At 27.4% G+C, this 12,782-nt stretch overlaps 1 protein-coding gene across 1 annotated transcript; it reads right to left on the bottom strand.

Annotated features, from left to right (window-relative positions):
- Positions 1-518: 518 nt before the first annotated feature.
- LOC100569974 (zinc finger protein 525) lies at positions 519-12,419 on the bottom strand. The gene is made up of 3 exons (XM_003244334.4): positions 11,885-12,419; positions 11,449-11,539; positions 519-2,259 (listed from the first exon to the last, which is right to left on the bottom strand). The coding sequence occupies exon 3, from the start codon at positions 2,129-2,131 to the stop codon at positions 1,136-1,138; it is 996 nt and encodes a 331-aa protein (XP_003244382.1). The 5' UTR covers positions 2,132-2,259; positions 11,449-11,539; positions 11,885-12,419; the 3' UTR covers positions 519-1,135.
- Positions 12,420-12,782: the final 363 nt, after the last annotated feature.

The raw sequence follows: 12,782 nt of genomic DNA, 5'->3' as shown, positions 1-12,782 counted from the left end.
GACTTTGTTTGTTGCAAACTCAATGGCTTTGAGGATGGCTAGTGCTTCAGCGGTGTAAATAGAGCACTTGTTAGATAGTTTCCATTGGATATGTGTGTCCCCGTGGATGATAGCCATTCCAACACAATTATCCACAATAAAGGCGTCCGTGTATATGAGTGCGTGCTGTTGTTTAGATGAAAGTATTTCCATGAAGAGGTTTCTGTATTGGGTGGTGCTGGTAGATTTCTTTGGGAGTTGATGTAGGTCCAGGTTGATGTTTATCGAGATAAGCCACGGAGGGGATATGCTGATTTCAGTTGTCAATATATTGTCTAGATCATATTTTTTGTAATTGTCGAAAATGAGGTTAGGGGAGGAGTGAAGACCTTTGGGGGCACGGGCCATTCTGGCTGCGATTTTGAATGTTAGTTCAGACCATCTTATGTCCAATGGGGGAACGCCGGCAATGTTGAGTATGCTACTGATGGGGCTTGATCGGAACGCACCTATGGAAAGTCGAATCCCTGAGTTATGTACCGATTCCAGTATTCTGAGGCGAGATGGTTTGGCGGTGGATATTAGAGAGGCCTTTTATTATTTTTATTTTTAAGTATTTTATATTTTTTGGCATATACGCATATCTAGCTAATATTTAATGAGGGCAATAATTATTACTATAAAAATTGATTTTTTTTTTTTTTTTTAAATAATAATATGATATATTAATTTGATTTTCATCACTAACTGAGTTTACATTCACCCGAGATAATATATTGTTGCATAATAAAAGGGTTTGAAAACATTTGTACTATAGTCTTGGCGCTTAAAATATCACAGGAAACGATGAATACACCTGTTTTAAAAATATTGGCATGTACGATTTTCTATTTGATTTTGTCATGGAAGTGCTCACAACATTCATGTTTAAAAATTCCGGTTCGATGAATACATATAACATCTCTCAGAGAAACCAATGGACAGCGGTACCAATATAAATCAATATATTTTATGTTTTGTAGTGTAATAATAATATATATTGATAACAACGATATTATTATTATTTAATTTATAAAATAATTTGTATATTTAGAATATAATTGTTATGTCCCTTGAATACGTAGCATTTTTCTGGTAGGTATCCTCGTTTTATTTTTTAATTTGAGGCTTTAGAAAACGCTAAATCACAGATAACATATTTATATGGCTCTATATTGGTATGTGTCCTTTTATGAGTATTTAAATTTGTTTTCTGAGAAAAAGCTTGATCACAGATATCACATTTATAAGGCTTTTCTCCGGTGTGTGTCCTTGTATGCCCCGTTAAATGATGTGCTTGAGAAAAGGATTGATCACATATATCACATTTATACGGCTTAACACCGGTATGTGTCCTTGTATGCCTTGTTAATTCTAATGATGTACAAAATCCCTTATCACAGATATCACATTTATATGGTGTTTCTCCGGTATGTGTCATTGTATGCCTTGTTAAATCTAATGATGTACAAAACCCCTTTTCACAGATATCACATTTATAAGGTTTTTCTCCGGTATGTGTCATTGCATGCCTTCTTAAATTATATGCTTGAGAAAAAGCACGATCACAGATTACACATTTAAACGCAATTTCACCGGTATGTGTCCTTTTATGGGTTTTTAAAGTATGTGGTTGGGAAAAACTTTGATCACAGATATCACATTTATACGGTTTTTCTCCAGTATGTATCCTTGTATGTTTTTTTAAATTTGTTTTCTGAGAAAAAGCTTGATCACAGATATCACATTTATAAGGCTTGTCTCCGGTATGTGTCCTTGTATGCTTTGTTAATGCTGATGATGTAGAAAACCTTTTATCACAGAAATCACATTTGTACGGCTTTTCTCCATTATGTTTCCTTGTATGCACAGTTAAATAATGTGCTTGAGAAAAAGCTTGATCACATAAATCGCATTTATACGGCTTTTCTCCGGTATGTGTCCTTAAATGCTTTGTTAAATCTGATGCTGTAGATATCTTTTTTTCACATATATCACATTTATACGGCTTTTCTTCGTTATGTGCCGTTAAATTGGTTGCTGTAGACATTTTCTCACAGATATTAGTCAGTGGATTTTCCCTTGAGCAGTTAGATGTCTCGTCCGAATTCATATAAGTAATGAATTCTGAAGAGTTGCTATAACTTAAAACTGTTCCTTTAAATTCATATCCGTCAGTAATTGAATACTTCAATTTTTATTTCAGCGTCAATTGTGTTATCTTTATCTCCAGTTTTAGTTCTAAAATAATAAAATGAGTTATTTTAAAAACGTTAACCTTAATCAAATGGAGGGAAAAAAATATAACTACATATCATGAAGATTTCAAAAATAAATTTGAGAATTAATTTATGTAGCTCATAATACAACATGTATAGCTGTATAAGTATTCAAAAATATTTTATATCACACAAACATACGGCCTAAGACTTTTATATATTACTAGCTGGTCCCGCGCACTTCGTTGCCCATTAAAAATGCCAACTTTATATGAATAATTTGTTTCATTTTATAATATAACGGTTACCAGAACAGAAATTTTAAACTAATGGCAACAAATAATTATTATTATAATTGCTTTGACACCCATGGCAACCATTTTTAACAAAAATTTCCATCAGAAATCTCAAAATCCTTGTTTGAGCACCTCCCGGGGCTGGTCCTCTTTCTTTTTAAATTAGCCTATGTTCTGCCCAGAAGTCCAATCTTTCTCTGTACCAAATGATCCCGTGCACTCGTTGCTCGGCAACCAATAGCCATTATTATAATAGCTTCAAAACCCATGGCAACCAAAGGACACAGGCAGACAGACATTCTATTTCCTCCCGTGGTCGTTTAATGAGATCGGCAAGTAAATATAAAAATGGTTAATGAAAACGTATTGAATTGTTTCTAGCGCTATTAATGATAAATATATTTTATTAATATAACGGTGGATTAATATAACCAATTAATACGAAATCCTAACCTAACTTAACCGTACTAAAATCCGATTAATAAAAAAAAACAAAATTTAACCCTTTTTAAATTAATCTATATTCTTCCCAGAGGTCTAATCTACACATAAACATCCATATATTCCTATAACAAACATAATACAAATCAACAAACATGCCCTATTAACCAATCGCATTCATTATATATATAATACACTATTCATCTGCAACAATAAAATAAAACTTTTTATTACGTAGTTTATTTTTTTCTGAACAGGATGTATTATTGACATCCATTTCTTACTTTTCTGGTGGATTTTTCTAAATTGTTCTTTCATAAGAACCTTACAATTACGAACATAACAAAAAAGAATCAGCCAAATCGGTTCAGTAGTTTTCTCGGTTAGCGCGGTTGTAGAAAATCCCTTACAATTTTATATAATACGCACTCGATTGAGGATTTACCTATTGAGATATTTCCTAAGGTAACAAATATATTATAAATCTGTTTTTTTTATTAGACTATCACAGAGACAAGAACTACGCAGATTTTATTTTTTAATTTAATTAAATTGTTTGGTAAAAAAGTAAAAAAACATCTTTTTATTTTTAAACAATTGAAGATAACCATTTTATAGTTTGTTTTTGTGAACACTTTAAATTTTCTAAATTTTATTTTCATTAATCTCATGATTTTAATATTTTTTTTTAGTTCATAGGTAAAACGGGAAAAAAAACTGTTTTTGTCCGGGCGGTAAGACTAAGGTGGCAGTCTAAGGCTAATGGGTTAAAATTTTTTTTTCCTTCATTTTTATTTTATTTTTCCCGGCACTATTGAAAACTATTGGGAATTTTAAGCTTTGACCAAAAGTAGACCAACTAGATTCACTTTCCCATTGAACAAGATACTGAAGTTGAAAATCGAAGCATTATTTCGACTATTAATCGTGTAAACAGACACAATAATTTAAAAAATAAAATTAAAAAACACACATCATTGTAAAACCAATACATTCACTGCTTCGCTCTGAATCTAATATAAATATAAAATAACAATATTTTTAGAGTTTTTTTATTGGCTATGTATACACGACAAGTAGTTGAAATAATGCTTTGATTTTCAGGTGTCCCGTCAATAGATAGCGGATAATTGATAGCGCGACAATAGATAGCGGTCAATTTATAGCGCGTAAGTTGATCGTGAGCGACTTTTGATAGTATGACAATTTATAGCGTCGTATAGATTCCTTAAATAAAATAAAACCTAATAAAACCGATATATATCAGAATCAGAAACTTAATATTACTATCAAAAATAATATAGGCAATAGATATAATGAGACTATATTCAATACCTATACTAGTAACTATACTATACAGTATATCAGTTGTCAGTCGGTACAACACCATAATATAATAGTGCTACTTCTAACTATTACCGATATAATATAGTAATTTTAAAATGTCTTTAAAATATATAAAAAGTGAAAGAGGTGAAAATATATTAGTTCATGAAGGTTTTATGTACCATTTCGAAAAAATGGAGTACAAAAGAAAATATGGAGATGCGTACGTTTTAAAAATAAATGCCGAGGCCGCGTTCATGTTATTAGTGATATCAATAATGAGAAAATTTCAAAAAAATTGACCATAATAACCATGTCTCTGATATCACTCAAATAGAAGTTAAAACTGTAATGAATAATATGAAAATAAATGCAATATGTACATCTAATTCCACGCATTCAGTCATTGGAACACTTGCTTCTCAGGTAGGTACCTACTATATTATTTCTATAAATGTTATTATTATTATTATTATTATATTTATTATAAAATATAAAGGTATCTGCTTCAGTTTCTGGACAATTACCAAATGTGCAAACTCTAAAAAGAACCGTTCAGAGAGTTCGTCAATCTCATTTAGGAGTTCCAATTAATCCTCAAAATTTTAATTTTGAAAAAAAAAATGTATAAAGATCGAAGTGCTAAAATCAAAAAAAATTTGTTTAGATTATGAAAATAGAACAATTGAAGACTATCTAACAGGCATAGCACATAATTTCCAGTTACAGGTACAATTATTTTTAGGCAACATAAATATTGTTTAATTTTAATTGTGATTTGTAATATTTTTTACTATTAGTATATTTTTTTAAATAATTTATTTTATTATTATTTTTATTGAATTCTATACGGCACTACAAATTGTCCTACTATGAAAAGTCCCTCGCGATCAATTTACGTGCAATTAATTGACCGATATGAATTATCAGCTATCTATTGACGTATATCCGAAAATTTGTAAAAAGTAGTATACAGGAACGTTATTTCTCATGTTTTTTTATTTATTTATCAATTAAGAGGGCTGGAGCATGATTAATATTAATTATCTATGTTTTGACAATTTAATTTTTCTGATTTTTATTTCTTTTTACTTCAAAATTTACTTACAAAAAGAGTAAAAATAGATCATATTCATAATTCAAATTTAAATACACTAATATAGAATATGAAAAATGTACGACAGTCAAAGCATAGTAAATTTTAAGGAGAATTCAAATCTGTTTTCAAAATTTAAATCGGAACATCCTACTGAACATAGTGATTGAAGTCACTGGCAGTATTTTTTGAAAAAAAATGTTCCTAATTTTATAAATTAAGTAATAAGAGGTGACATGTACATGCGCGTAGGTAAAACGACAGACGTATTATGATGCCCCTATACAACGTGATCGGTACTACGAATTACACACTCTGATGTTCATTTACTTACAACACATTCACAAGACCCATATGAACTGAAATATAAAATGCCTAGGTTTTACTCCTTAAAATGGATTACGCCCCAGCCCCCTTAAGCTTACCACCTATTAACGGAATTTTACTGATTTTCTAATTTTGGTTTAAAAACAATTCATAGATATACTTTTATCAAACATTTATGTTAGCATTTTCTATAAACCATGAAATTTGCATCAAAATATTTTGTCTCTTTTTAAGTCAAAAAAAATATTATATAGTATGTCAATCCCGTATCACCTTTAATATCTCCGTGGAAAATCAATAAATTTTAATGCAGTTTTTTTTACAGTAATAAGTATGGAAATTATAAATGAATAGCATAATATTCGATTTTTTTTCTTCAAAAATTTATTTTAGGCAAATAATTTTTTTTCTTCAAAAATTTATTTTAGGCAAATAAGTTATTTAAATTTCCAAGATTGCATTTTTTTGTTGATCATATTTTTTCATAGTTCAAAAAAAAAAAAAGGTGGGTAAGTGAATGTCGCTCTGTTGTACAGTAGGTTAGGTTATAAGTGGGTCACTGTAGAATGGATAGTATTAAATTTGAATTCAATGATATAATATCAGTGTATAAGAAAAACGATTCTGAGCGGAGACGGTATGTCAGTCTAGGTATAAGACATATTATAAACTTATCTGTGGTATTAAAAAAAAAAAATTGACCTATAATAGGTACCTATAATAAATTCCAAAATAATCATATCACAATATCCATTAGGTACTTATAACGCGTTATACATCAACAACAAACCGTGATACTATAAAAGATATATTATAATAGTATACTTTAGAAGTTTCAAGTATCCATGAATAATATTATACAATCACAACAAAATAACTAAAATAGTTAATGTAATTTCGTCCAAATTTGAATTTAAAATGACTATAAAAATAAACTGTGCTTATGTATTTCTTAGAATTTTTGGTAACAGAAATAAATATTTATGTGGAATCTTGTTTTAAATTTTCAATCCTTAGATATAAAATTTGAACATTTTATAAATTGTTAACTACAAAATACTTATTCAATTTTAAATTTGATGGATTTTGTCGAAATTTCAACTTCATTGATATTTATGGAAAAAAAAAACTAAACAAATTGAAAACTTACAATGTCCGTAAACAGCTCAAAAAGAGTGAAATTATTTTCAAAATTTTATCGTATATAGAAAATTCTAATATAAACATTCAGTGAAATATTCAAGTTTCTACAGTCACTCGTTTTTTAATTACGAAAAAATAATAAAATCTTTACGTAAGAAATCGAGTGAATATCAAATGTTGTAAAAATATGAATTTCAAACGCTCATAAAAATTTAATTTGAGTTTCTTATAGACATTTTTTTTTTTGATAAAGGTAGATTATGCTATAAGGAATCTTGTATTACATTTTAAAATCTTAGTTCTAAAAAGAAAAATTTTTACGAATTATTAACTCAAAATAGTTTGCTAATTTTCGTGATTTTAACATATTTTGTCAATTTTTGAACTTTAAATGCTTATAAAAAAAAAAAACTGTGACTAAGGATTTTTAATATTTTTCAAATGTCATTGTAACAATATAGTATGAGCCTTGTATTACATTTTCAAGTATTTTTACTCAACAAATAAAGTTTTATTGACATTCATAGAAAAAAAACTAATTAAATTGAAAACTGAAATTGTCCGTAAACAGCTCAAAACAAATTAAAATATTTTGAAAATTTTATCAAGTATAGAAAATGGAAATATAAACAACCAGTTAAAATTTCATGTATCTACAGTCATTCGTTTTAAAGTAACACCAAAAACCAAAATCAACTTTCTCGAAAACAGATGAAAAATTCCCGTTTTTCCTTAATTTTTCACGGCGCTTTTGAAAACTATTGGAAAAATTTTACTTTTGACCCCCCAAAGTACCAACTAAATTCACTTTCCTATCTGAAAAGGTACTGTTGAAGAAAATCCAAGCACTTTTACTGTCCTAAAAGGTGATGACAGACACAAAAAAAATTCGATTTGTTGTTGTGGTGTAGAATTATTGTTTATTGCGTTTTTCATTTGTATTTCTTTTTCAATAATTTCTGAGTAGAGTTGCCAGTTTGGATGTTTTAAATTCCATCTTGAGCCGGGATTGTCTTTCGTGTCGCATTTCCTAGGTATAATAGATATGAAAATTGGAATATGGTCAATACTATATATTTCGGTGTCAACTGTCCAAGAGATTCGCTGGGCCAATGCTAAGTTGGAAAAGGATAGATCGATTGCTGAGAAGTTTCCATTATGAGGATTTAGTCTTGTGTTTAATTTGTCAAAATTCGATCTTTAATGCTTATAAAAAAAAATTGTGTCTATGTATTTTTAATATTTTTCAACTACTATTGTAACAATATATCAGGCGCCTTGTATTAAATTTTTACACTTTTTGGCCCAACAGAAAAAACTTTTTTGATATTTATAGAAAAAAAAACTAAAAAAACTGAAAGCTGACCATGTCCGTAAACAGCTCAAAAAGAGTGAAATTATTTTCAAAATTTTATCGTATATAGAAAATGCTAATATAAACGTTCAGTGAAATTTTTAAGTATCTACAATCATTCGTTTTTTAATTACAATAAAATAAGAAAATTGTCACATGAGAAATCGAGCGAATATCAAATGTTGTAAAAATATGAATTTCAAACGCTCACAAAAATTTAATTTGACTTTCTTGTAGATATTTATTTTTTGATAAAGGTAGATTATCCTATAAGGAATCTTGTATTACACAGAAACTAAAAAAAATGGAAACTGAAAATGTCCGTAAAGAGCTCAAAATAAGTCAAAATATTTGGAAAATGTTATGGTGTATAGAAAACGCTAATATAAACATTCAGTCAAAATTTCATGTACCTACGGTCATTTGTTTAAGAGTTGCACCAAAATCCAAAATCAATTTTCTCGAAAACAGATTTTGCATATAAATTCCCGTTTTTCCTTAATTTTTCTTTTGTTTTTCACGGCGCTTTTGAAAACTACTGGAAAATTTTCACTTTTGACCCCCCAAAGTACCAACTAGATTCACTTTCCTATCAGAAAAGGTACTGATGAAAAAAATCCAAGCACTTTTACTGTCCTAAAAGGTGATGACAGACACAAGAATAGAAAAATAATAAAATAAAAAAACACACATCATTGTAAAATCAATATATTCATCGCTCCACTCAGAATCTAAAAATATTAAAATTTGAAAATCGTCCAAGTTAGAGCTAATTATTATTTTGAATTTCTTATAATAATAGTTTCATTACCTATGCATAAAGCATTAGCAAAATACGATTCACATGCTTTAATCAGAAATTGGAACACTGATTTTTTTTATGACAATCTTATCTAATTATTAGTGAAAGTTTTCAGTTATAAGATTAAAAACTTAAATTTTTAATAACTGATATTTTTTATGTCAACATTTATAATAATTTCAAAAATAAATAAATATTTTTTCATTTTCAAAATAAAATACCTATTTAAATCTGATAAAACTAATACATACCTAATTCAAGTTTTGAATTTAATAGAAATAATAAAATAACAATAGCTATGTTTTATCGTTTACTGAACAGTGAATAGTGAAAATGGTTACCTATTTTTAAGTATTTTAATTATCATGAAGTGAATCTAAAATTATGAATGGTCTATGATTTTATCTTACACTTCTTAATGTATTTTATAATAATAATATTAACACATCTCAGTTTTGTAAATTATAATTAAATTTATTCACTTGTTTTTTCTTAATAGCTCAATTATAAATTATAATAAAATTAAACTATGCACTTGTTTTCTTTCTTTATAGTTTTTTTTTTACAGCAATAAGTATGGAAATTCTGATTGAATGGCAAAACTATTATTCTTAGAAATTCAAAATAATAATTAGCTCTAACTTGGGCGATTTTCATTAAATTTTATTTTTTGAACTGTTTTAAAAAAATACGATCAACAAAATAGCTATCTTAAAAATTAAAAAAAACTTATTTGCCTAAAATTTTTTTTGATAACTGGAATTTTTGAAAAAAAAATTGAATATTATGCTATTCAATCAGAATTTCCATACTTATAACCAGGGCTCGTAAGTTCATGCATTTGCATATAAATCTTGCTAAGTTGTATTTAATGCTAGGTGACATAGAAATCCATTTCAAGGTACCACGTTTAAATATTTGAGATCTTATTTTGCATGTTTTTGCATATTTAAAGGTTTTTTGCCTATTTAGCATATTTATGCATGTTTCTATGTTATCGGGCATATTATACATGATTTTTATATTCCTAAAAATATTATTATATCAATATGCATTTTTTTATGGAGATATTACTTATGAAGGAATCAACATTTGACGAAAAAAACCCGCAATCGTTTATACTTTATAATCTATTTAAAATCTATTTTTTTTTTAATTGTGACATAAAAAAATAAAATATATTTAGTATAACTATAAAAAAAATAAATGAATTAATCATGTTATTTCAAAAAAAATTTATGATTTTTTTAAGTAAGCTTTTTTTAAGTGCATAATTTTAGATATTTAGTGCATATAGATGCATATTCTTTTTAACTTTTTAAGGCATATTCAAGGCATATTTTGCCAATTTTTGGTTCATAAATGTATACTTATTTAGCCGTTTTTTGGGGCATGCTTATTGCTGTAAAAAAACTGAATTTAAATATATTAATTTTCCATAGAGATACTAAAGGCGTTACGGGACTTCTGGGACATACTATATATACAAAATTAGAAAAATTTGCAAATTATTTAGTAGACAAGAATGTATAAAATCTTCAATTTGTATAGCTATTAGCTAAGGATTAGAAATTTAAAAATATGGTCTCTTATAAATATATCATATAAAATCCAAAAAAACTATAAAATATATAACTACAGGTTTTTTTCTATAGATAGTTTTAGTTCAAATTTAGACAAAATTAACTATTTAATCAAACAATAACAAAATCAGTTATTTTGTTGTAATTAAAAAATATTATTTGTATGTGTTTTGTACTTATCTCCTTGAAACTATTAAAATATATTACCATATTTAATACATAAAATTACATAAAACTATATTGAAATTATATGACAACAAAATATTCCAATCTACGAGGTAAGATTATTATCTTGGGCCCTGTGTAGACCTCTATTATTGACATTATTACTTTTACGTAAGTTATGACCTTTTTGAAACTGTACATTTTGTAATGATCATATAATGATAATTAATAATAATTTATGAAATCAATAAAAGCCCACGTCGGGCCTTAGATAATAATCATAACTAAACATTTTATAATAGGTTAAGTTAATGTAACATCAAAACTAATAGCACGCTATTGAAACTGGTGAACAGAAATTGGATATGTTGTACGTGTGTAAGACGGAACCAACATATGCAGGTCAGGTTAGGTTAGATTAACTTGTTAAAAAAAAATTAATAAAAATAATAAATGTATCATCCAATTTAATATTACACTAAAATGTCATTATACCTAAATGAAGTAGCAAAAAAATTAATTTTTAATTAGGTACTACTAGATAACTAATGCACAAATCGAATGATCAAAACACCAAGTTTTATAAAATAAAACTCTTGCAAAATGTAGTTTATAATTGCATTTTTTTATGCCACATTAATTCTATAGTATATATTACTTGTATATTAAACCACTCACTTGGAATTTATCGCCCAATCATCAATATTTGTTCCTCATAGTTTCATATTGAATTATTTCCTCTTAAATGTTTGTTTTTCAATTAGGTACTCTGAAAATAAAAACAACGATTAGGCGGGGACCTTTTATTTAAAACCTTTTATTTGGTCGCAAGACAGGTTTATAAGGTGAGCATTTGCACATATTTTTTGTTAACTTTTTCTTTAGACTGCCATAAATAAAATGAAAACACACTGTTATGAAGTCGAAGTTGAAATCGAATATTGAGTCAGTACCTATTCAGTATTTTTTTTTTACTTTTTAAATACATTTTCAACATGTTCCTACAATTAACCAACTTACAAGGACAAATTTATATTGGTATTAAAGTATATTATAAAGAATAAATTGTGATAAAAAATAGTATTCTTAATTAAATATCTCAATCCATACGTACCTTTTTCTGTGGCTTTTAATTTTTGTACTGATCTGAAAATGTTTATAATCTCATGATATTGTTATTTGATTACTCATGAATCTTAATGGCTGAGTACCTTATAATACTAGCTAACATTGGAAATTGGAAGTACCGCAGAATAAAAGAAAGGAAATCAAAGGAAATTTACAAGCGTCTTGTGGAAGGTGAGTGGTGACACGATTAAAGATAGAAGTACGGAAAGTAAAAGATAGAAGTACTATCTATAGTCATGGGAGGTGGTAAAAACCATAGAACAATATAGTAAAAACCACGATTAAAGATATATCTTTAATCGTGGTAAAAACACGTCCGAAATTTTGGATTTTGATTTTTGATAAGAGTTCTCCAGAGTACCTTTGTGTCGGGATGTTCTTATTTTTTCATTATTTATGGCAGCACTGCTTATTTAATTAGATCACACAACAATAACTACATATAATATATGGCCATAAAGGGATAAAATAAGTATAATATATAGGTATTAGGTAAGTTATTTTAATTTGAGCTTAAGTTAGTTTGAAATTACTATTGTAGTAGAAACATGCTATTATATATTTATATATAATATACATAATACATTTATACGTATATCAAGCCATAATTATATATTTATATGTCAAACATAAAACGCAATAAATTATATTCATGTTGGAATTTTGATAATTCAATTATCTCATCAAAAATACAGTCAAAGTAGTCAGTCATTTACACAAAATTATATAGTGTGTAGGTGGCAGGTGCCTTATAGTTAAGTTTTTATTAATGTATGATATTTTGGTATAGAATAGATAAACTCCAAATATGAAGGCATATTTTTTTTAAAAAACATGGGAGAGTAGTCTGTGGCAACATAGACTTGGTTCAATGAAGATAATAA

This window comes from Acyrthosiphon pisum, chromosome A1 (assembly GCF_005508785.2).
Source record: "Acyrthosiphon pisum isolate AL4f chromosome A1, pea_aphid_22Mar2018_4r6ur, whole genome shotgun sequence".
In the NCBI taxonomy this organism is placed as follows: Eukaryota; Metazoa; Arthropoda; class Insecta; order Hemiptera; family Aphididae; genus Acyrthosiphon; species Acyrthosiphon pisum.
Note: the sequence above shows the minus strand (reverse complement) of the source record. Positions and strands in the feature narration are given on the sequence as shown.

Bases quoted from the DNA above. Each gene is read 5' to 3' on its own strand.
- LOC100569974 (XM_003244334.4), bottom strand. From the start codon at position 2,131: ATGAATTCGGACGAGACATCTAACTGCTCAAGGGAAAATCCACTGACT.